Source organism: Exophiala aquamarina, assembly GCF_000709125.1.
Source record: "Exophiala aquamarina CBS 119918 chromosome Unknown aczIA-supercont1.1, whole genome shotgun sequence".
Classification (NCBI taxonomy): domain Eukaryota; kingdom Fungi; phylum Ascomycota; class Eurotiomycetes; order Chaetothyriales; family Herpotrichiellaceae; genus Exophiala; species Exophiala aquamarina.
This window is the reverse complement of record NW_013550587.1, coordinates 4,968,461-4,991,400: the sequence shown is the minus strand read 5'-3', so window position 1 is coordinate 4,991,400 and position 22,940 is coordinate 4,968,461. Positions and strand designations below refer to the sequence as shown.

Below are 22,940 nucleotides of genomic sequence, written 5' to 3'. Positions count from 1 at the left end.
TTCGATTCCTGTGCAAGGCCCATTGCTCACGGAGAACAAGCCGTATCCCCAAAAAGCTTTGTGCATCGCCTCTTACAAGGCAAACTTGGCTCACTGATTGTCAAGGCGTGAAGCTGTCGTGTTGCACCAATTCGATGGGAGATCCTCCTATGGCTCGGTCAAGAGTTGTCCAAGGTTCGTGGTGACTTCCGCTGGCGAGTAACCGCTACGAGCTGCCTAAAGCATCGAAAGAATTGCATACGCTGTACCAGGCTTCTCATTCAGACGCCCAATCAATAGTCGTCTGCCCCTGGTTTGATGCAGGGTGGTGCAGGTGAGTTTATCTGTAATACAATTGCTTGATTCACGGCTTGGCTTTCCGTCGTCTCAACAATTCAGCGATCGGAATGTCGTCCTCGTCATAGAATTCGACATCTTCGTCCACTCCAAAGTCTTTGAGTCGATTTCCACCAGTGTCCTGCCATCCCTCCTCACCACTGCCACCAGGTTCTTGATAATCATTTTCAGCAGCGTTCAAGACACTCTCTTCGAAGCGCTCATGGAAGGGGCGCCGTCTCTGTACGCCATAGTGATCGGCACGAGATTCAAAATCTGCTTGTTGTCGCTTCTTGAATGCTATGATTTCTTCATCTGGAGTTAAATCCTGGTTTTGGTTAGCGGATGAATCCTCATGTGCAATCGAAGTTCGGTCCGTCCGAGGCATTCTATCAGGATCAGGAGGAGGCCAAGAGACTCCCGGATCCTCAAAACCATTGTCCTCGAACAACAGACCATTCGTCCTGGGAGTGAATGAAAATGGCCAGAACCATGCGAGCGGATTATGGGAGCCCATTCCCTGAGCAATGTTGTTCCATATACCGATATCGTACGGAAATTCTTGCCGCACAATCTTGACACGAATTCCATCTGGGCCATCGAGGTAGCCACCAAGAACACGAGCACGGCGAAGAAGTTGTTCGTGGCGTTCAATCTCCCAGCTCTCGATGGTTGTAATGTTCCCTCCAAGACCCCAGACAGTACGAAGGAAGGTGACCGAAACCAGAAACAGTGTAAGAGAGTTGGTCACCATAAGGAGGAAGAGAAAAATTAGCTGAGGCACAGATGGACCCAGATAACTTGGTAAGTGTCGGTTCTCCCACAGGACTTGGCCGCGAAGAAAGAGGAAGTATTCAAGGTAAGTCATTGCGGATACGGCATACCAGAGAAAGCGCATGAAATGGGGGAACGTAAAATGAGATACGCAATTGTAGGTCCAAGGACAGTGGTGGTCCATCTTGGGAATGCACCTTTGCCGATAAGGTCAGCCTCTGCCATTCATGACGTCCTGTTCGGTCGACGTACCTCTTGCAGACTTTGCAGTGGTGAGATCTCGGAGGCTTCAAGGCATCACACTTGCGGCAATACCGCTGCCTTGTCTGGATCTTCCCATCCGATGCAGTGCTCTCTTCGGTCTTGCCGTCAGGAGACCAGTCTTTCGGAACTGACCCAGGACTGGTCGTACAAGCGCGAGCATAAGAAATCCAGAGACAGATGACGAGGGTATTGAATATCTTTGTCTGTCGACAGTCTAATGGGCCTGGCTCGATGGCATAAAACAGATACTGAGAAGTGTAAGACAAGAAAGCAATCAGCAGGGCAACTGCTGGGACGGCCAATTTGGCAAGAGTAGGGCTGGCCATGCTCAGGGGCTATTTTAGAAAGACCGATCGTCTGTCTTCTGTTGTAGGTAAATAGAAGATAGAAAACAAATCTTCGTTATATTTCGGTGTTTCTGGCATCTCTTCGTTCAAATGTGAGATCGTTCGTCGTTTGATTGTAACACAGCACGGCTCGGTGTCAGTTTGTGAGAGAGCCTGATCATTGATCAGTCAGAACTGGAAGCCCAAAAAAGTGCACGTCACCTCGCATCCTTGTGCTCTGCCGTAGTCAGGCGCGCCGCGACGGGCTGTGGTTTATCCGGCGCCTGGCCGTTGATCTGTTATTTCTTGGCGTTGTTTTGGCAGGAACGCGCCAATCGATAAGTTGCTCTGGCTTCGCGCACAACACTACCGGGGAGTTGTGACTTGCCTCAACCGACACCGCCAGGTACCACATTGATTACCCTCTCCTACAGCTCCTACGTCTCCTCCTCCGCCTGCAAGTCAATTTGTCCTGACCGAACATACTCTCCCTGTCGTTCAGTTCAGACCATTATCATTCAATATGCGCGGCGAAGTAAGTCCTCCTACCGTCCCCTATCCCACATTTGACTGGACGCCCCTGTTTGGTGGAATGCGCTGCCCCTCCACCCTTTCTCCGCCGAACCAACAATTCCCAGACATCTCGTATAGGAGATTCCACCCCCTTCAAAACACCACGCTGAGAAGTTTTTATCATATACTGACAATCCTTGCAGGTCTGTCACCTCCACATTGGGCAGGCTGGTACCCAGCTGGGCAACGCTGCCTGGGAATTGTGAGTCGCCGGTGCTCCCACCGCCATTTCTTCTTCATCACTAACCCTCCCCAAGGTACCTTCTCGAACATGGCCTGAAGTTTGACGGTCACCCTGACCCCGAAGCGGATGTTGGTGACCCTGGCTCCTACGAGACCTTCTTCAACGAGACCAATGGCAAGAAATTCGTCCCGCGCTCCATCTTCGTCGACCTTGATCCCTCTCCCATCGATGAGATCCGCACCGGCAAATACAAGTCACTGTTCCACCCTGAGATGTTGGTCAGTGGCAAGGAAGATGCTGCCAACAATTATGCCCGAGGCCATTACACTGTTGGGAAGGAACTGGTCGATGATGTGCTAGACAAGATCCGCCGAGTTGCTGGTTAGACACCTTGAGACCTTGCCTTCTTTCTGCTTGCTCGCTAACCCGGAGTTCAGATAATTGCTCCTCCTTGCAAGGCTTCCTCATCTTCCACTCTTTCGGAGGTGGAACCGGCTCTGGGTTTGGTGCTCTCCTCCTCGAGAGACTTTCCGTTGATTACGGCAAGAAGTGCAAACTCGAATTCGCCGTCTACCCTGCTCCTCAAGTATCTTCATCGGTGGTGGAGCCTTATAATGCCGTTCTGTCAACCCACAGCACCATTGAGCATGCCGATTGTACGTTCCTGGTCGACAATGAAGCCGTTTACGACATCTGCCGCCGCAGTCTGGACATTCCTCGACCTGACTACGAACACCTAAACCGCCTCATCGCTCAAGTAGTCTCCTCCGTCACATCCAGCTTACGCTTTGATGGTGCATTGAACGTCGACTTGAACGAGTTTCAAACTAACCTGGTTCCATATCCTCGCATCCACTACCCGCTGATCTCCTACGCGCCAGTGGTTGCAACTAAGAGATCCTCCTACGAAAGTTTCAAGGTTCACGACTTGACTCTCCAGTGCTTTGAGCCTGACAATCAAATGGTGGTCTGCGATCCCCGAAATGGAAAATATATGGCTGTTGCACTGCTCTATCGTGGCGATGTCGTCCCTCGTGACACCAACGCTGCTATTGCGTCCCTCAAAGCCAAGTCTAGCTTCCACTTGGTCGATTGGTGTCCGACTGGCTTCAAAGTTGGCATCAACTACCAACCACGTGAGTTCAGCCCACCTTATCTTGACGCAGCATACTAACATTCCCTTCTAGCCATGCCAGTTCCGGGTGGTGAGCTAGCACGAGTTGACCGCTCGGTTAGTATGCTCTCCAACACAACTGCAATTGCAGAGGCATGGAGCCGACTTGATCACAAATTCGACCTCATGTATTCCAAGCGTGCATTTGTTCACTGGTACGTCGGTGAAGGAATGGAAGAAGGTGAATTCTCCGAGGCAAGAGAAGATCTTGCTGCTTTGGAGAAAGATTATGAAGAGGTTGCCAGCGATAGTCTCGAGGCAGAAGACGAGACTGGCGCTGAATATTAAAGAATCTTTCATGTTGCAAAGCTGCTGGGCGATTGTACCGCATTGATCGGCTGTCTTGTTGAGCTTCGACCCACTGCCTTTGCGGCACGTTCTTACAATCCATCTTTCTCCAGAGCTGGAAACACGCCTAAATCTGAAGCACTCCCACCAGTGCTTTGGAGAAAACGCGTCCTGACGACGATGATGACGACGAATGTGTTAAGTGGAGCAGCCTGAGACCCTTGATGGGCACGAAAATGCAAGCCACGACAGAAACACCAGAAAGTACTTATTGCAGATGAACTGTGAAGGAGTTGTACCACTTGAGGACATTTGAGTACGAACAACGAGCGGCAATTGGATGAGAACCTCCCACTCTCTCTTCACCCACCCCCCATCTGAAAGATTCTATTCCCCTTGTCCTTCTATTCGGCCACTGCCTAGAAGCAACCCCCCCGCATTCGAGTTGGAATTGTTGGTAGTTTAAGTTAGCTAGGTAGCGTCCGCTCGTCCATGTCAAATACAACCCCCATACACCCTTCCATAGGTACTATTGAAAATACATTGAGGAGGGAGAAAAGGAGAACAAACCCATCTTCAGACCTTACGTTGACTCTTGTTCCGTCATTATGTATTCGCCGCATCATGGCACTTAAGTGTCAGCCAGACTCGGTGGTAGATGGAATGTAAGGGCCAGCAGGGGAATCGAATCGACCGTCCAGAGTTGGAAAATTCCAAACGCGTCATCTCATACAGCTCATTTCAATTCAAGAAGTATGTAGAAGGCAACAACAGTGGTAGGCCTACATGCTAACCTATCGTACCAAGCCTCTACAGCAAGCATGCACGTTAAGGGTGATATTAAGTAGCTTGCGAGGGGCCGAAGCACCGCGCAGTGCCATTCCCATCTTTGTTGTGACACATCTCATCGTCGATGCCGGAACGACTTCGCACCCCACTCAGCAGAACGGCCTCTCCTAGCTCCCTTTCGACTCGCGGTTGCCTTCTTCCTCAACGCAGCAGACTCGACGGAGATGGTCGGCCCGTCAATGCCATCGTCGGCAGATACCAGGCCGTTGGCTTCTTGACCAGCCCCATCCGTGAAATCATCGCCACCAGCGCCTCCGAGGCCTTGAAGCTCGTCTTCATCCATTTCACTCAGTTCTTCACTCATCTCGCGGAGAACTTCTGGACCGGTCCAACGTTCTTCGAATATGGTCGTGCCTTCGGGATCAAATTGTGCCACGTACCATGGGATGCCACCTTGGCAGGTCAGTGTTTGGACGTGGCCCTCTAGGCTCATCGGTGGTGTTGGTGGTTCCAGCTGTGGGTTCTGGATGCCGTTCATAACATCTGTTGGAGGTTGTTCGTGTTTGAACCCGTTGGTCGAAGCTGGTGGTGTGCTTGCCGAGACAATGTGCTCTGCTATCAGGAGGCTCTCTGATTTGAAGAGCTCCGGCGTTTCATTCGCAGAGTCGTTATTTGTCGCAGCTTCGAGAGTGGGCCTCTCCTTGTTGACAACATCAACAGCATTCTCCATTTCCATATCGCCGTCTTCAAACGTCACAAGTCCAAGGAGTGGTTTGGGTTCCAAAGAGTCAAGTCCTGGCGTTTCCAGTGACTCAACTAACGAACCGCGACGAGAAAGTAAAGCCTCGTCCATTTCCCGAATTTGTTGTGCATAGGGCCGACCATTCAGCTCAGCCTCTTTTCGGATGGCGTCTTCTAATAATGGTTCAACAGCCTTGACAATTCTTCGTGCCAACGTGCGACGGTCTCTTACATCCGGCTTCATGTCTTCCGCCCTCCCACTAACAAGGGTGATCAGTTCTGAGATGTTGGAGGCGTTGTTTCCAAATTGTGAGTTGATCACCCGCACCACATCATTGGAGAAAGAGGCTACTGAAGTATGCTCTCTTCTCAAAACTCGAGCTTGGAGTTCCAGCAAGGCGCTTCTAAAGAGTCCGCGGTCAAGTCTGAAATTGTTAGCAATTGCGGCGGGGGTGGATAAGGGTCCTTACTTGAGTGCTTTTTCGACAATCGGCTCGAGTAGATGTGGTATGGGGAAATAAACAGTGTCGATGACGTCCTTCAATAGCATGGCCTCCTGAAGCTTAGCAGCTTCACGTTGCTTAACGGATTCGCACAACTGCACTAGTTGTTTCATATCCTTCAGCAGTCTGTCGGCAAATTCGATGCGTCTATCCAGCCTGGCGCGTCCTGCAGCGCCTTGAGCTTTGTAGTCGCGTCGAGTCACTTCGAAAGAGCTAAAGGTGTCCATCTGGAGCTGGAGTCGCTTCAATAAAGCAGCGCCACGGCGCGCCTCGCGTTTGAGCGTCCAATACCTGCAGATCTCAGAAACATACTCTTTCTTCTTCTGCACAGTGAATCTGACTAAAGAGTCCTCGATGGATTTCAGTATGACTTCTGGTATCACCGGAGCTCCGGAGGGTAGGCGCCATATGGTCTTTTGTTTTTGACCCTTCCTATTGGTTAGTGTCACCCTTTGCGTGCCTTTCCCAGTATTGGGGATATCGTGAATATTGTCGATGGCAAGTGCCGAAGCTCGGCTGTCAGCCCATATCTGGCCTTTGAAATGCTCTTTAAAATATTTGGCTGCCTCCTCATAGGCACGATCAGTATGGTGCTCGGCCTTCCAATCACCAGGGGTGTGTCTGTGACAGTAAGCTCGGAGTTGTGACTGTTCCATCAATGTGTTCTGTCCACCTCCAGTCTTCATTCTGAGATAAAGTCCACCTTGTCGAGCACAGGTCAGGTGGAAAGCTTCATAGCATCTACCGTCGCTGCATTGGATAGAAGCACCCATAGCCTGCTTACAGATATAACATGTAAGTCTCCAGCGACTCGCAGGTACTTTTTCCACATCGGTGATCGGCTCCATCAACGATGGATTGCCAATAGTGACTTCAGGGATCCAGTTTGCGCAGAACAAGTGTGCCCATTTTGAGTTATTGGTTTGTTTGAATGCACCACCCTCGTTCGGACAGAAGATACAACTTGGGCGTGAGTTACCCACCAATTGACATTTCCTACAGAGCCATTGACCCTCGGGAATGTATGGGACGCCGTAGCATTCTTGGTGCACGGCCAAGTCACAACCGTCACAAAAGACAATTGCGTTGGCATTCTCACAATCACCATCATCGCAGATTGCGCATTTACTGTCAGGCTCTTCACCTGCAGGTTCGCCGTTAACAGCCGCTGCCGAACTGGATCGTGGCCGTTGAGTCTGAGGGGCCTTAGGATTGGGTTTTGGTATCCGCTTTTCTAGTGCGTGCCACTCCTTTTCGACCTTGGTCATTGTGATTTCAAATATTGCAGGTTTTATGGTTTGGACACCATCTTTGGCGCGGCCTCTGTTGAAGTTTTCTAACCATTTGACATCCTGCTCATCCATATCATACTCGACTCGGCCTACCCCACTACTGCCAATAGCAGAGTTTTCACCATTGGTGATTAGGTCTGGGCTCAGGTCAAGATCTTCTTCGGCAGAACCTTCCGTCTGTCTTATATGTGTCCGCTCAGGCCGTATGAAGATTTCGCTTTCCTGATAGCCAACATTGGCCATTGATTTGTCAACGAAATCAACCTGTGCGACATCTTTTTGTTCATATGATAAGAAAGGGTCTAGTTCTCGATAGGAGGGTTTCATGAGAGTAAGTCGCTCTCGCGGGTTGGGAGCCGGTGCTGGAACGAATTTGGGGATCTCGGGGGTAAGGAGAGCGTGCACCATGGCATTTGGGTTGCGCACTGGTCTTCCAGCTTTCTTGCGAGGAGAAAATGAAGGGGATGGCACAGGAGAGTGCCCGTCTCCTGCAGATACGGGCACCAGACTGCTGCCGGTTGTGGTGGTCTTCTTGACAACGCCATCGACTTCTTCAGAGAGCAGGACCGCAAAGTCGGCATCTAGATCCAGATCTGGATGAAACTCTTCCCAGCCTCGCTCTTCTCGCGGTTTGTAACCATCTCCGTGCGCTGCAGCGGCCGATGCAGCGGCGGCGGTGCTGTAGCGAGGACGAGCACCTCCACGCGTAGTGCTCCTGGCCGATACTCGAGACGTAGTTCGTATTGTCTTTCTCCGATCACTGCTAGTTCTTGGGCGAGTTCGAGGGGTTTTATGTTCGTCACCTCTCCGAGGCGTTCTTAGATTTGCGCGTGCACGTTCGGCCTCAGTATGTCTGCTTCCTCCGCCTCGATCTCCTGGCGACCATCTGGGCGACTCTTGGGCCTTGCGCAGGGTACGTATGCGTTTTGAGGGGGGTTCAGCTTCTTGGAAGTCAGCGTATTCGTCGTGGTCCGAGTCTTCAAAGACGTTTGAAGGCTGCAAAATCTCTCGCCGGGGGCGCGTTCTCGCCTGGGCACTCCGTAGAGGCCCCATTCTTAAGACCTCGCCGTCGACTGACGCGCTTTTTAGTCTTTATCGGTGGACTAGAGGGGGGATGCGGGTCAGGGATCGGGGTCATGCGGGAGAGATGCCATCCAGGCTGACGGGAGGTAGGTCGGCGAGCATACGGGAGTCGGTAACTATGATCAACTCACGTGAATAGAGAATCTGAATGGAATTGAGGTTGGTAGACAGCCTGCGGGTGACTCGTAGAGTCGTGTGTAGTTGCAACAACGAGCAGAGGCGGTCCCGATTGGGGAAAGCGCCTGTGATGTCGTGACCGGGGTCGCCACTGCCAAGGTCAAGCTCCACTGATCGTGGCTCCCGCCCGATCAGGCAAGATGGTGATGCCGCCCTTGCACACCCTCGTTGATTGAGCTGCCCGCTGAAGACTTCACATGCGACTTGGCCTCTGGAGCAGTTCAATCACGGCGGAGAGCTACGTGAAAGGAGCGTCGCAGGATCGACTTTATTATTCTAGCATTAGCCACTCGTATCGTACGCTCAAGTAGGTTGTGCCGTCTTAATTTATGTTTGCTATATTTCTAGAGGCTACCAGGACCCCTTGCTGCTTTTATCTCCCATTTTTGTTTCGAAGCCGCATGATATTCAATTCCCCCGTTCGAATCCTTAGTCTCGCTGAGGGCTTTATGATGTAGTTTGCCCTTCGACAGCCTGTCTGAAACCCTGTTTGCGCTGAGTGCCCTACCATCCATGGTCTTTGGCTCATTCTGCACAAATGAGATCGTACAACATATCCGCCGGGCCGAAGAACTCGGTGCGCTGTTTAGAGCTGGCACATACATAACCAGCGACATCGGTCGATTCCAACCAAATGCCTCCCTTCCTTGACCTTGGGCTTTTGCTCTGCGGTCGAGGTATACTTGCAGTAAACACTGACAACGAGGATATGACCTTGGTTTTATGTCAAGAAACGGTATGCGCCAAGGCACACCTACTACTTCAACTCAGCGGCAGAGGTCAACGTTTGCTTACGACCAACTGCAGCGTGCGCGCGATTCTGTCACCTCATGCCATGTCACTTCTCGAGTAAAACACCGAGGATAACGAGAGACTGCACGTTGTGCACGAATGCCTCACTGTAAACGATATCTGTACCTAGTCTCATGGGGTAGTTAGTCGGCTATCTACAAATGTGGACCGCTACCTGGTTTCAGGTCGGCATCTTTCGACCATGAAACATTCTTGATGGCAGTCGGACTGCCACTGCCCTGCATTAAGACGTTGAAAGGCTTGACCCCAGCCTGCAATGCCCTCCATCGCCAGCGCTGGATGAGAGTCCGCTCCGAGCCGACTCCCTCCATGATATCAACGACCCACTTCCCTAGGTTTGGCAGATACTTGAAAGCATGCCCGCACCCACCTGTAGCAACCATGACCGTGTCTTGGCCCGGAATGTCGTCGACCACGTAGTGGTTGTCGAAAGAATCCGTGTACCAACAGAGCCTCGTGAGCTCGATGCCGATTCCGTGCTCCGCCAGCTCCGGCAGGTACTCGCCCAGGAAGCGCTTGAACACTTGCATGGCCTTCTGCGGAATTTGCGTGACCTTTTCACCGGGAGTGTACCTGGTGACGGGGACACTGCGCACCTTACCTTCCGGTTGAATCTGTGGGTTGGTATACTTTGTGCCCCGGTATCCGATCTTCATCCACCCTCGATCATCGCGCGGGAAGCCGTACAAGCCGCCCTCGGCTCCGTCCCACAGCTTCCACATCCAGCTGGGAAACCTCTCGGGAGCGAACCGATCAAAGAGCGGCGATTCTGGCGGGATCTTCAACATGATGACGGAGCCCGCCGTCGTCTCACAAAGCCCGTCGAGCTGAGGCACGAGGGACGGCGTCCAGCCTCCACAAGCCAGCACGACCTTGTCCGCAGGATGCCTTTGGCCATCCCGGGTCTTTACACCCACCACCTTTCCGTGCTTGTCGTGCCAGTAGGACTCGAATGCGCCCGCTCGTGCGTCGAACACGAACTTGACCCCCAACGCTCGGGCCTTGTGAAGAGCAAACCGGCAAGCTTTGTCTGCCACGATCACACCACCGGTAGTGTCGAGCACGCCGACATTGGCCTTTCTCCTTTCCTTGCGGCGGAAAGGATCGATTCCGTACCCCCAACCCCGGCGGTCAGCGGCCATGACGTCTTCCGGGTTGGTAGTAATCAGCTGCGTTGCACGCAAACCTGCGGCCCTCATGTTTCGGATCGTGTCGAGTTCGAAGGTGGGCAGTTCGTCCTGGTCAGTGAAAGCCAGTGTCCCATTGTTGATATACACCCGGTCCGATGGACTCAAGCCCGGTGGGAGATCCTCTGCGTTCTTAATCTCGTCATTCCACGCGGTCCACCACGCGATCGCCTCTTTGGAGAGATCCTGGTATTCGACCGCCGAGCCGTACGCGGAACGGATGATTTTGTTCAAATCTGGTTTGCCTCAGGTCAGTAACGGCGCGCAGCGCGGCAGAGGCAAGATGATTTCAACGGACCAGAAGAGGCCGAATCGGCTCCAGACCGGTAGTCATATTTGGTGGCGTCGTAGTCGTGCTGGTCAAACACCACGACCTTTTTGTAGCCACGGAGAGCGAGGTGAAGGGCTGTACTCAGTCCGAACACGCCGGCACCGATGATGATGATCCGGTCGGACTTCTGAAGCTGGCGGCGAGGCATGATGGTGCGAGTATGAGATCATAGAATAGTATTCGATACCACCGCCGGCCTTACTTTGTTTCGCCTCTTATACCAAACATCACGCAGGGGGTTAACAAGCGATGGAGCAATGATACATGCAATAGTAACGCGCCTTTCGAGTCCAGGCGCAGCATTCAAGATGCACTAGCAGAACGTGGACCCAGACTCGTGGTCGCGCATTTCGATGCTCGATGCTCAATGCTCACCTGATAATGGAAAAGGACTTCACCTTTCGGACCTCGCTGATCATGTCACCTTGCCACCGTAAACGCGTACTTAGACACCTGCTGGACTGCGGGCGATAAAGCACGGAGACAAGCACTTGTTGCTTGGGGTTATCGTAGGCGGTTTGGAGGCAACGCCACAAGGTTAAATGTGCCTGTTTGGGCTAGTTTAGGCGGTCATTTCAGGTCCGTGTACCGTGCCGACTCCTCGCAAATGTCTGCTTATCTAACAGGTAGGTATGTAGCAGTGTCCAAGGGTGAGGCATCTCGCCCATCGTCACGTTCGGGTTCGAACGCGGAATTTCCAATAGTGCAGTTACAAGTGTAGATAACACAAGTCACAAGTAATGGTGTCCACGGTTCCAACTTCAGCCCATCCTCACTCAAGATAAGAGAGGTTCAGGCAAGCCAGCCTGACCACACTCCAACTTAGCCTTGTCGATCATGCAACAACGCCTCCGCTTACCGCAAAGAGTAATTTCTTGTTCGACGACTGTGCATCTCCCCGCAAGTCGGACAAGATAGTCTGACCCCAGCAGGGCGGGAAGCGCTGCATGCGGATGAAGATGCTGCTTCTACCAAGACTGTGGGTAGTCCAGAAAGCCGGTGGTCATTGTATGGACATGTACGACTTCTCTGAGGCCTGTCCGGCCATGCATCGCTCATCTGCGCTGGACTATCTATTTGGTGGCCAATGAACCTTTATATTAGAGATCACAGATTCCCGGCAGGCCCAATCGAACGTGCATACACCAGAAGTCCTTGAGTTTCTACCTTCAAAAATCATTTGCATACTTCCATCTACGGCACTTACGTCAACCAAGAACCAAAGAGATCTGTTGTGCCATGTCGGACTTCAAAGGAAAAGTGGTACGATTCACAATCGGAGGGGAATACTCCAAGTCGACTTCCTCTCGCTGACAACGCGGCAGGTTGCCATCACCGGAGCAGGGTCTGGCCAGGGTCGCATCCTTGCGCAGTTGTTGGCCCAGCGAGGAGCACTCGTCTCGTTGGCCGACGTCAACGAGAAAGGCCTCGCTGAGACCATTCAATCGCTGGAAAACTCGTCGTCTCACCTTTCCACAGTTGTAGATGTGCGCAAAAGCGCGTCTGTGGATTCCTGGATCTCCAGTACTATCGAGAAGTTTGGAAAATTGGACGGAGCCGCCAACTGGGCCGGCGTCATCAGGATCAACCCCGTCGTGGAGGAGACGGATGAGAACTGGAACTTTGTCATGGATGTCAATTCCACGGGCGTGTTCAACTGTATCCGCGCCCAGCTTCGTGTCATGAAAGACGGCGCTTCTATCGTGAAGAAACCCAACATCCAGCGCAGATTGGTTTCCTTGTTGGCTGATCTCGTTGATAGGTTTCGGCAGCAAGCACTGAGGGGCAGATTGGCTGGCCGACATTTGCAGCCTATTGCGCCAGCAAGCATGCCGTGATTGGCTTGACCCGTAGCGCAGCTAAAGAACATGTGGGAATCCGCATTAACTGCGTCGCTCCTGGTAAGTCGAAAATCGTCGATGTGTCATCTAGCAAGCCTGACGAAACTGCCCTCAACAGGTTGTACGGATACTCCGATGATGGCGAATGACACGGTCGAGAACTCGGACGAGATCCGAGCCCAGGTTCAGAAACGCAAAGCGAATCCGATTGAGATTATGCGTGTGGCGGCCTTCTTGCTTTCTGACGAGGCGAGCTTCGTGACCGGGGCTGTCTATAACGTGGACGGAGGATGGGTTTGCTAGATTGTTGGTACATCGACGAAATAGATCAATGGAGACATTGTCTTAGCGAGGGCAGACACCGCTATAATTAGCAAGCTCCTCAACGTATCAACCAAAAAATGTTTCCAACTTGTGATCTGCCATGACGTCGACCCAGTGACGACTGGACCGAAGGTCATCGGCCTCGCCTGTGCCAGCATCAAATTCCCTCCAAACATCCTCCAAAAGCAGTTCTGCCCTGGAGAAGACTTGGCGCAGGCCGAATGATGCGCAATTCGACTGCAACCGCCGTCGTATAAAGGCGCGACGTTTGTCGAGCTCATCTTGTCGTGCAAGTGTGGATAGCACTTGGGTTTCCGTTTTGTCACGCAAGCTTAACTGGCAAGGAAAGGCGGACCTTGAATCCTTCGAGGCTCGTAGGACGCTCCCACATATGATCAGCAGGATTGTTTGATACAAACCACACGTGGACCCTTCTGGAATGTCTTGTGCGTGACTGAGGATTGCTCCTGACAGATCAAAATACCAGCGATCGAGGCTTATTGTTCGTGGGAAAGGGCGAGTTTCGGGTGTTGTGGCCTCGGCATCGTCAAGCTGGGAGTCCAGGAGACTGGGGAAGTTTCGTTGTAGCTCGAGCAAGATTGAAAACTTACACATTTGCGAAAAGGCTTTGAGTTGCTGATAGGTAGAGGAACCAAGGGTTTTCGTGTCGAAAGTCTCATCGGCAGGGATTTGGTAGTCGACGGCATATTCGGCCAATTCGATTGCATCTTGAGTGACCTCGGAAGCGAGAATTTGATAGGATTCTCGATCCTTCCAGCCCACCCCAACCATGTTTCTCAAAGTCCTATTCTGGCGAACACAGATGCCGACCCTAGCGAGCGTGACTAATAGTGGCAGGCTGATTCCAGCAAACATATGGATGTATGTCGTCTCGGTGGGCAGACAAAACGGGTACAGGTATTGCACCACGGCCTTGGGCTGATCCACGACAAAAGCCATGCAGGCTTCCCAGTAAGACATCGCCCCTATCAAGAAGTGGTGATCAGTGTTCGCCAACGCCTTTTCTGGGGCCTTGCCGTCCATGGTGACGTAGTTGACCAGGTATTCGCACAATTTCCTGGCTCCACGGAGGTGTGGTAGACCAAGGTCTTGTGGATCGGACCAAGGCTTGTCGACGTCAGCTCACTGTGCTAGGGGTGCAGAGTCGTAAAGAGACAAAGGGGCCACACTTACCGCGCAAAATCCTAGGATGATGGATGCCAACAAAGTTTCTTCCAGTTTGCGCAGCATATTCTTGTCGGACAATGCCGATTTCGGGGGGGAGTCTGTCGATTGCTCAAGCACTGTCTCGATCTGGAAAACTGCCGCTGATAGGGACCTGACCGCGGCGGTGTGACACTCGAGGCACGTGGAGAGCATGGACTCATCGTCCTGGAAGCAGTGGGCAGCAGCCATACACACGACGCTCTTGTGGAGGAGTGGAGACGTGCTGAGATAGCGACGGACTAGGGCTTTGAAACGCTCCGCTGTGTCATCGAGCACAGTGTGAATACAACACAGGTTGTCGAAAAAGTACCGTACCAAGGCTTGATTGAACTCACTACCCTGTGACGCGGCTGCGTTCCAGCAGTCTAGCGTGGTCACAAATGTCGAAGCTTGGTCACAGTCCAACGCAGGCCCGTCCAGCGTCCAAGTCCAGTCTTGTTGTTCCAAGAGTGTCATCGGCTCGTGGCTTGTCAACCACTCGCGAAGATCTTCACGCAAGATGTCTGCGGTAGATCTGTCGTTGTCATTATTGTTTACGGCAGGCGAAAAAGCAACGGGGTCCGGGTTGGTGTGCTGGGGTGGTGTCTGCTGAGATGAGGACTCCGCGTCCGTAGCCGAGGCGTGGGATCCTGTGGGAGCAATATGGGTTGGTGGTCCTCTCAGTGTTGGCTGAAATGCTTCTACAAGCAGGTTTGGTTCGGTTGAATTGAGACTGTCGACTGCATTGAGCGGAAGCGGGAGCGGTGCTGAGTCTCGTGTAAGATGCAATTTCGGTCTCCAGGTGTTGAAGACTTCGTGTTTGTCACTCCATTTGAGATGCCGCTTGTAGCCAGGACAGCTGACTTTGCGTTTCAAGCATTGTCTGCAGCTTGGTTTGGTCTCATCGCACTTGATTTTCTGCGCCGGTCAGTACTTTGGTCGTTGAAGGAAGGGACCAATTTACCATCGAACGACATCGTGGACAGCCAGCTAAGAGATGAATACGCGGTCAGTCGAGGATTGTTTGAATTCCTGGAAACTCACCTCGTGAACGAGGAGGCATGGTGGCGAAGATGCTTGAGCGTGTATCCCATGGATCTCAACATAGATAGGGCACATGCGGATGGTGGGGATCAGGACAGAATAATTGACTGAAGTGTTGAACGAGACAGTGATAACGAATCTAAGTGATGTTGAACCATCCATCTGCCGCCGGTGGCTCATGCCTGTCATCTAGATAGAGAGCCAAGTAATGGGGGCGCTGCTCTTATCTATGCGCCCCCCATCTGCACCTATAAGCCACCTATGGGTTACTGTGTACGTCTCACCGTGACCCGCCACCCCGCGCTCAACTTCCCGGTTATGCCGGTAAATCGCTGGGTGGCATCAGGGCGTCAGATAGACGCCATAAGCGCGCATCTTTATCTAGACACGAATACAACTCACGATCTAAATATGCGCCCAGAAAATGGCAACACGATTTTGACATTCGTTTCACGGTCCATGCAGAACATCCACGACAGAAACTTCAACATCTATCTGTTCGATTGAGCGAGATTTGACTAGTTCCAACACTGCAAATTCGTCTGTGTTCAACACGTGCCACCAGACTTAATACTTATCTACATCATTCAAATCAGGCAAGTGCAACCTCGACTGTGCCTTTTTCCAAGGTGACATTTTCGAGAGAGCCAGTCTTCGAAGTGCCATTGCAGACCTCCTTCCGACCGTTTCCTAGAGGAGCTGCAAAGCCGTCATAGCCTGCTTTGGCAACGCCATCCAAAACTGTGATAAAGTTGGCAAGACCACCCAGGAAGAAGCGAGGGATAGGTTTCGGGGCCCCCGGTACGGTTGCGAATATCCACGACGGGATACTCGGGAACAAGGTGGTCTGGGCCAATTCGTTACAATGTTCGCTCCAGTCCGCCTCGGCCTCAGGAATCGCTTCGACGACCGCAGCTTTGCCCGTCGCTCGCAGTCTTTCCGCTCGTTGGATCAGCTCGTTATTGAGATTGACCTGCATCTCGACGTTCGGAGGGGCGTTCGCGAATGGCCCCTGAGGTCCACTAATCATGAAGAGGTTGGGGAACCCAGGAACAAAGGACCCGAGGTAACTCGTTGGTCCATTCTTCCAGTGATCCGCGAGTGATTTTCCCGATCTTCCGCGAAGTTGGATCCTGGTGTAGCTTCCCTCGACAGCGTCAAATCCGGTGGCCAGGATCAAGGTGTCCACCTCATGAACTTTACCGTCGGTTGTCTTGACCCCCGTGGCGGTAAAACGGTCGATCGGGGTGTCCCGAAGATTAACGATATCGACGTTGGGGCGATTGAACTGCTGGTAGTAGCCGCTGTCGCAGAGAGGTCGTCGCGCGTACGGTTCTCGCGGCATCAGTTTCCTGGCCTTTTCCGGGTCTTTGACGATCTGGGCAATTTTCGATTTGACAAATTTACAGGTGGCCTCATTGGCCTCCTTGTCGGTGGAAATATCTGAGAATCCCGAAAACATGAACCGGAACCCATTGCCTTGATCCCAGAGACGTTGAAATATCTCCTCACGCCTGTCGAGCTCCACCGAGGCGTAGGGTGTAGTCGACTCTGTGAACCCGAACGCGGTTGCAGTTTTCGGGAGGCCCTCCACGATCTCGTCGTAATGATCGTTCAACCACCGGCGATACTCTGTCGTCACCGGTCCATTGCCACTGGGGACACTGTACTGGGGAGATCTCTGAAAACTGACCAGCGACTTCACTCGGGGGGCGAGGGCGGTGATGACCTGCACGCCCGTAGATCCATTACCAAGAACACCGACTCGCTTGTCGCTCAAGTCGAAATCATCTCTCCAGCGGGAGGTGTGGCAGATTTCTCCTTTGAACTCGTCCAATCCTGGTATGTTCGGCAGTTTAGCTGTGGAAAGTAAACCCAGTGCGGTGATCAGGTAGCGGACCACGAAGACTTCGTTGGTGCTGGTTGTCACGAGCCATTTGCCTTGTTCAGCATCCCAATCTGCGCTCTCCAGTTCGGTGTTGAGTTGAATGTCTTTGCGAAGGTGGTGTCTGTCCACAATGTGTTCAAGATACTTTAAGATTTCTGGCCCCTGCAAATAGCGGTTGGTCCATGGGTAGGTTCTCAGGTCGTCCCTGTCCCAAGTGAACCGAAACACAAAGCTTTCACTGTCGCTCATGGCACCAGGATAGCGGTTCCAGTACCAAGTGCCGCCAACACCCCCAGCTTTATCAATGACCCTGACTGAGTATCCGAGGTTGCGAAGGCTGTACAGTTGATAGATGCCGGCAAATCCGGCACCCACCACAAGGGTGTCTAGCTCTGTGGGTTTGGCGTCGACAGTCATCATGAATGGAGGATGTTTTGTCCCGGTGCAAGCTCGCAAGGCTGGAAGGTTCGTCGACGGGTCAGTCTGCTGCAGGGCAGCCCATGAAGAGCCCTATATATTTACACTGTCCAACGTGCATTATGTCTTTAGCAGCCCACCAATCCAGCGGAGCACAGTCCTTGCGACGCCTTCGCAAACTACGTCAAATGTCAGACATACCATGTTTACACTCGAACATGCCGGCAGGGATGGAAATGCACGCCCGTTCGTCCTACCAGCATTGCAGTTTGAGTTTGGCGATTTGGAACACGGCCACGGCTCGACAACCTAGAACAGGCAAATCTAGGCGAGCGTTTGAGGGGCACGGAGGCCCACTAATAAACCTAGAGATCGCCAACTGTGCGTCTGTGATAGTCGCCTAGATAGCCGGCCCTGGTCATGCCTCTGGGGTTGTCAGTTGGAGACCCACCCATTGATAACGACCGCTTAAGCTAACATTTTAGGGACTAGTGGGCATCAACGGGCTCGCTTTCGTGAAATTCATCTCATCTTCCCCAGACAAATGGACTCCACAAACCCCTACGCTGAACTGATAATGAACGGCATTCAGGAGGGTGTACCACGTCTGCAGGAGACATTAACTCGCATATAATCCTGGAGAAGACACCAGGGACGAGACCATGTGCGCATCACCTCTCAACGAGAAATTTCCTTCTGCTATTCAATATCACAATACAAACGGTCATACCATGGGCTCTTCGCCGACCACCACCGAGCCTGAGGCTATTGGGGCCTCCAATTCAGAAAACCTGTCGGCCGACGAATTGGAACTTCGTGCTCAAGGTCACATAGGTGAATTGCCACGTCAGTTCGGTGTCTTGTCGACCTTGTCTCTTGCTTTCACCATCACCAATTCCTGGATCGCATACTCGGCCGTGTTTGTCATCCCTCTCATTGCCGGCGGAGCAACATGTGTGGTGTGGAGTCTAGTGATTGGCTTTGTGGTATGCAGTATCATCACCCTTGGTCTCGCCGAGTTAGCCAGTGCCTATCCGACTTCGGGTGGACAGTACCAGTATGAACCCCGCGAAGGTGATTGAAATCATGGTTAACCTGCCTGTAGCTTCTCCTTCATGGTCGCGCCTCCGAGATTCAGAGCGGCGGTGTCGTACACGATCGGCTGGGTGAGTGTCTTTTCCTGGTGGATGCTCGCGTGCGGGTCTTGCATCTTCTGTGCACAAGCCGTCGCTGTCATGGCTGCTGTCTACCACCCGGACTTCGCAGCCACACAGTGGCAAATCTATCTCATCTACGTGGCTCTTACGATCCTCTCCACGGCGTTGATTACGTTGTTTCCCAAGCAACTACCTCAGGCGGAGATTGCTTGTTTCTGGTTGTCCATCGTCGGATTCATCGTATCCACAATTACTGTGCTGGCAAGAAGCGAGCACAAACAGACCGGTCAAACGGTCTTTGCGGACTGGAACAATAACAGTGGCTGGGTCGACGGAGTTGCATTCTTTATCGGCATTGGCCAGGGCATGTTCGCTTTCATTGCTCTTGACGCGGCCACACATGTTTCTGAAGGTAATTACTTACTCGAGTCCCAGCTGAACCGGGAGACAGAGACTGACTAATCTGCCCAACAAACAGAAATGCCCAATCCAAGGAAAAATGTCCCCCGAGCAATGGGCCTGACCATGGTCATCGGAATGATCACTGGCTTTGTGTGGACTGTCGCATTTCTGTTCTCCGCCACGGATCTCGATGAGGTCATGAATAGTCCGTCACCGTACGTAACGGTTTATTTCCAGGCCATTCACAACGATCCTGTGGCTCTCTTCTTCACTGTGTGGCTGTTTCTGGCGTACGTTTCGGCCACCATCTCCTGCTACGCAACGTCGGGACGCCTCGTTTGGGCCTTCTCCCGAGACAATGGCCTACCCTTCAGCAAATTCTTCAGCAAAGTCCACCCTACATTGAAGGTGCCAGTGAACGCCACGGTTTTGACCTGCGTCTTCGCCATCTTCTACGGCCTCATCTACATTGGGTCCACCACCGCATTCAACTCTTTCCTATCCATATCCATTCTGGGTCTAAATGCCACATACACGGTCCCTCAGGCTATCCTTGCGGTCTGTGGCCGTGACAAAATCTTGCCACCTCGACCGTTCGCGCTGGGAAGGTGGACGGGGTTGTTCTGCAACATTTTTTCCAGCCTCTGGATTGCTATGTACACAGTGTGGTTCTGCTTTCCTACCTTCCTCCCCGTGGAGGCTCAGAACATGAATTACCTGAGTGTGATCGCTGTAGGCGAACTTTTTTTCATTGGATTGAGTTGGTTCCTGGGAAAGCGCAAGACATTCACCGGCCCGAAGGTGGTGTTTGAAGGTCTACACCTGTCGGCGAGTCACAGCACCCAAGCAGTCGAAGCTGGTGAGGCTAGTCGAGGGGATCTGAAGGGTCGATGATCAGACATTCCAGGAACGCCTTGGGACATGTCACTCCTAGGTGGACGGGTACTTGTAATTTTGCAACGACATTGCTTGTCTTTTAGCTCCTGGTTCCATGATTCTAAGGCCTTCCCAGTAGGACGATGGAGGAAATTGAGCACTTATTATTATTACGGCGGGTTTATGGTAGTTGACAGGAAACAAGCACAGAATTTGGTACTCAGACCGATGTAGTCAAATTCAGATGCAAGTACCAGACAAAGATAGAACGGGTACCACAGCTGTCAATTTTGAACGGAGCCGGCCACCGAACCCACCAAGGAGCTCTGCCAGTCTTTTGCTCAGACGACTCGAATCGTTTAGAGTGGGGTTTTGTAATCACCAGGTACTCAGCTCCGGACTGAAGCGATAGTTGCAATGAGATTGAACAGCCCAAACGACACTGGCGCAGGCACGTCGCAGATGGGCACGTCGCAGATAGCAGACTCTTTGCCGTTCTGCCTGCTCACGAGGGAAACTATCGAACCGGAGATTGATCGTCGAGGAGTGATTGGGAGTGATTGGGGATCACCAGTCTGCATCTAGGTGACCGGTGCGGCCCTGTAAAGTATAGGTGTCAGAGTAGGGAGTCCGGGGAACGGGTAAAATTACGCCAAAAGGTTTAGTTGCATCAGGCGATCTTGCGGTTGGGTATCTACGTAGTCAAACACCCATGAAAGGTGATTCAGGTGGACGCCTCCATCACAGGTAGGCTACCCGGGCACCGATACAAGTAATGGAGACTATATATGGGACTGGGCAAGTATCTATGATACTGTCTTCGTGTCAGGACTCACACCGTCAACCACAATGACCTTCTCGGCTTCATCCCTGAAGGACCCAGGTCTCTTTGTCGTCAACAAGACGTATATCGCAGGGCAATGGGTGTCGGCCATATCCGGCCAGACGTTTGAGGTCAAGAGCCCAGCAACCGACACGGTCATTGGGGGGGTTCCGGAATCAGGGGTCGACGACCTGAACGATGCCATTAAAGCCGCGTCTGGCGCGTTGGAGGGTTGGAAGCGTCTATCCGGCCGGCAGCGCGGGCGAATTCTACGCAGGGTTTTTGAGCTTCTGGTGGAGCATCAAGAGGACCTCAGTACGATCATCACCCTGGAGAATGGCAAGGCCAAGGCTGATGCCACGGGAGAAGTCATGTGAGTCCTTTTGCTGATCGCTCAGGCCTCGCGGCGCAAAAGAAGTTGACGTTGTGACATGAATCAGATTATCGGCGAACTTCTTCGAATGGTATTCCGAAGAGGCGGCCAGGATCTATGGAGACGTGATCCCGAACAGTACCCCGAACTCTCGGACTCGAGTTGTCAAGGAGCCCATTGGTGTGTGCGGTCTCATTACGCCGTGGAATTTTCCTCTGGCCATGGGCGTGCGTAAGATCGCCGCTGCTTTGGCAGCGGGCTGTACGATAGTGCTGAAGTCGGACGGCTTGACTCCATTTTCATCCAACGCTTTGGCCGTAATAGGCGAGCGTGCTGGGATCCCCAAGGGCGTTTTCAATATCGTAACGGCGGCCCAGAATACCCCCCAACTCGGCCTCGCTCTTTGCGAGTCGGACATTGTCAAGAAAATCTCGTTTACCGGGTCGACGAGGGTTGGCAAAATACTGTATCAACAATCTGCACGGACACTGAAGAAGCTCAGTCTAGAACTCGGTGGTAACGCGGCGTTTATTGTCTTTGACGATGCAGATCTCGAAATTGCCATCTCCAGTCTCCTCACCGCCAAATTCAAGGTCACCGGGCAGACGTGCGTGTGCGCGAATCGGATCTTTGTCCAACAAGGGATTTATCAGAAATTCAGTCAAAGGCTGATCGAGGAAGTCAAGAAGTTTCGAGTGGGAAATGCACTCATCGTCACTGATGGGTCTATTACTCACGGACCGCTTACCAACGGCACTGAGAAGGTCGAATCGCACATCAAGGACGCTGTTAGCAAAAATGCCAAAGTCCTGCTGGGCGGGAACAGCCTTCCATCCCTGGGTCGGAACTTCCACGAGCTTACCATTCTCGGCGACGTCGACGATACCATGCAAGTCACCAAGGAAGAGACCTTTGGGCCAGTCGCTGCGCTGCTGAAATTCTCATCAGAGGACGAAGTCGTCGAAAGGGCCAACAACTCGGACGTGGGTTTGGCGTCGTATGTCATGACCACTGACCTTGCAAGGTCGCACCGCGTGAGTGAGAGGCTGGAGACTGGCATGGTTGCCATCAATACGGGAGTGGTCTCGGACGCACCGGTTCCATTTGGAGGCATCAAACACTCTGGGTTCGGCCGGGAAGGCAGTAAATATGGGCTCGACGACTATCTAACCCTCAAGATGGTCGTCACTGGGGGATTATGACGTGCGCACAGAAAGCTCTCTGCTTTGCAGAAGGACAAGATGATGGAGACGACCTACCTTGGCAGGTAGACAATAATCGGTAGATACATACACCCTACTCCGTAGGTGCTATTCCGGAAGGGACATCTGGAAAATCCTTTGACGGAGTCGGTCCAAACAATGCTCGAGGGTATGGACGAGCAAGTCCACCCTGTCGCCGTCAGACCATTTATCAGACTCTATCTTGTCCTACGGCACGCCCTTGACGCTGGAGAGGGAGTAGGGCTTGTACCACCACAAGTCATAGATGGCACTTATGTCTCGCAGTCTATAGTACGGCAGAGTTCTAGCCCAGGTGGCAAGCGTATTTCGACTACCGTCGGCTTCATCACGAGCCTATACATAGCTCGTCTGTCGTGGCGTTCTGCCTGCCTATAGTGGTTGGCGTAGGAGTTTGAGGTCGAAGCACGCCGGTAGTGGAAGGAGGGTCTCTGACCTAGAATTGATAGCTGCTGAATACTACAGAATTCGAAAGAGGAGATTGCAGCCCGTAAGCTGAGAGGCGGAGGGGCTCCATTTTGTACTGGTAGTCGG

At 52.5% G+C, this 22,940-nt stretch overlaps 9 protein-coding genes across 9 annotated transcripts; 4 read left to right on the top strand and 5 right to left on the bottom strand.

Moving 5' to 3' along the window:
* Positions 1–343: 343 nt before the first annotated feature.
* A1O9_01749 (uncharacterized protein) lies at positions 344–1,679 on the bottom strand (the record flags this gene model as incomplete). Its single annotated transcript, XM_013410907.1, has 2 exons — positions 344–1,143; positions 1,241–1,679. 2 exons carry the CDS (start codon positions 1,677–1,679, stop codon positions 344–346), a joined length of 1,239 nt encoding a protein of 412 aa, XP_013266361.1.
* A 523-nt stretch (positions 1,680–2,202) lies between these two features.
* A1O9_01748 (tubulin alpha-2 chain) lies at positions 2,203–3,898 on the top strand (the record flags this gene model as incomplete). Its single annotated transcript, XM_013410906.1, has 5 exons — positions 2,203–2,214; positions 2,396–2,454; positions 2,510–2,817; positions 2,874–3,572; positions 3,624–3,898. 5 exons carry the CDS (start codon positions 2,203–2,205, stop codon positions 3,896–3,898), a joined length of 1,353 nt encoding a protein of 450 aa, XP_013266360.1.
* Positions 3,899–4,802: 904 nt separating this feature from the next.
* A1O9_01747 (uncharacterized protein) lies at positions 4,803–8,276 on the bottom strand (the record flags this gene model as incomplete). The annotated part of the gene is made up of 2 exons (XM_013410905.1): positions 4,803–5,853; positions 5,899–8,276. 2 exons carry the CDS (start codon positions 8,274–8,276, stop codon positions 4,803–4,805), a joined length of 3,429 nt encoding a protein of 1,142 aa, XP_013266359.1.
* Positions 8,277–9,430: 1,154 nt separating this feature from the next.
* Positions 9,431–10,962, bottom strand: A1O9_01746 (uncharacterized protein; the record flags this gene model as incomplete). Its single annotated transcript, XM_013410904.1, has 2 exons — positions 9,431–10,719; positions 10,782–10,962. 2 exons carry the CDS (start codon positions 10,960–10,962, stop codon positions 9,431–9,433), a joined length of 1,470 nt encoding a protein of 489 aa, XP_013266358.1.
* Positions 10,963–12,053: 1,091 nt separating this feature from the next.
* A1O9_01745 (uncharacterized protein) lies at positions 12,054–12,958 on the top strand (the record flags this gene model as incomplete). The annotated part of the gene is made up of 4 exons (XM_013410903.1): positions 12,054–12,077; positions 12,140–12,517; positions 12,577–12,715; positions 12,774–12,958. 4 exons carry the CDS (start codon positions 12,054–12,056, stop codon positions 12,956–12,958), a joined length of 726 nt encoding a protein of 241 aa, XP_013266357.1.
* An 87-nt stretch (positions 12,959–13,045) lies between these two features.
* A1O9_01744 (uncharacterized protein) lies at positions 13,046–15,248 on the bottom strand (the record flags this gene model as incomplete). The annotated part of the gene is made up of 3 exons (XM_013410902.1): positions 13,046–14,107; positions 14,174–15,048; positions 15,230–15,248. 3 exons carry the CDS (start codon positions 15,246–15,248, stop codon positions 13,046–13,048), a joined length of 1,956 nt encoding a protein of 651 aa, XP_013266356.1.
* A 573-nt stretch (positions 15,249–15,821) lies between these two features.
* Positions 15,822–17,534, bottom strand: A1O9_01743 (cyclohexanone monooxygenase; the record flags this gene model as incomplete). The annotated part of the gene is made up of 1 exon (XM_013410901.1): positions 15,822–17,534. The coding sequence occupies one exon, from the start codon at positions 17,532–17,534 to the stop codon at positions 15,822–15,824; it is 1,713 nt and encodes a 570-aa protein (XP_013266355.1).
* Positions 17,535–18,265: 731 nt separating this feature from the next.
* On the top strand, positions 18,266–19,987 carry A1O9_01742 (uncharacterized protein; the record flags this gene model as incomplete). Its single annotated transcript, XM_013410900.1, has 3 exons — positions 18,266–18,591; positions 18,640–19,103; positions 19,170–19,987. The coding sequence occupies 3 exons, from the start codon at positions 18,266–18,268 to the stop codon at positions 19,985–19,987; spliced, it is 1,608 nt and encodes a 535-aa protein (XP_013266354.1).
* An 831-nt stretch (positions 19,988–20,818) lies between these two features.
* Positions 20,819–22,367, top strand: A1O9_01741 (succinate-semialdehyde dehydrogenase (NADP+); the record flags this gene model as incomplete). Its single annotated transcript, XM_013410899.1, has 2 exons — positions 20,819–21,165; positions 21,233–22,367. The coding sequence occupies 2 exons, from the start codon at positions 20,819–20,821 to the stop codon at positions 22,365–22,367; spliced, it is 1,482 nt and encodes a 493-aa protein (XP_013266353.1).
* Positions 22,368–22,940: the final 573 nt, after the last annotated feature.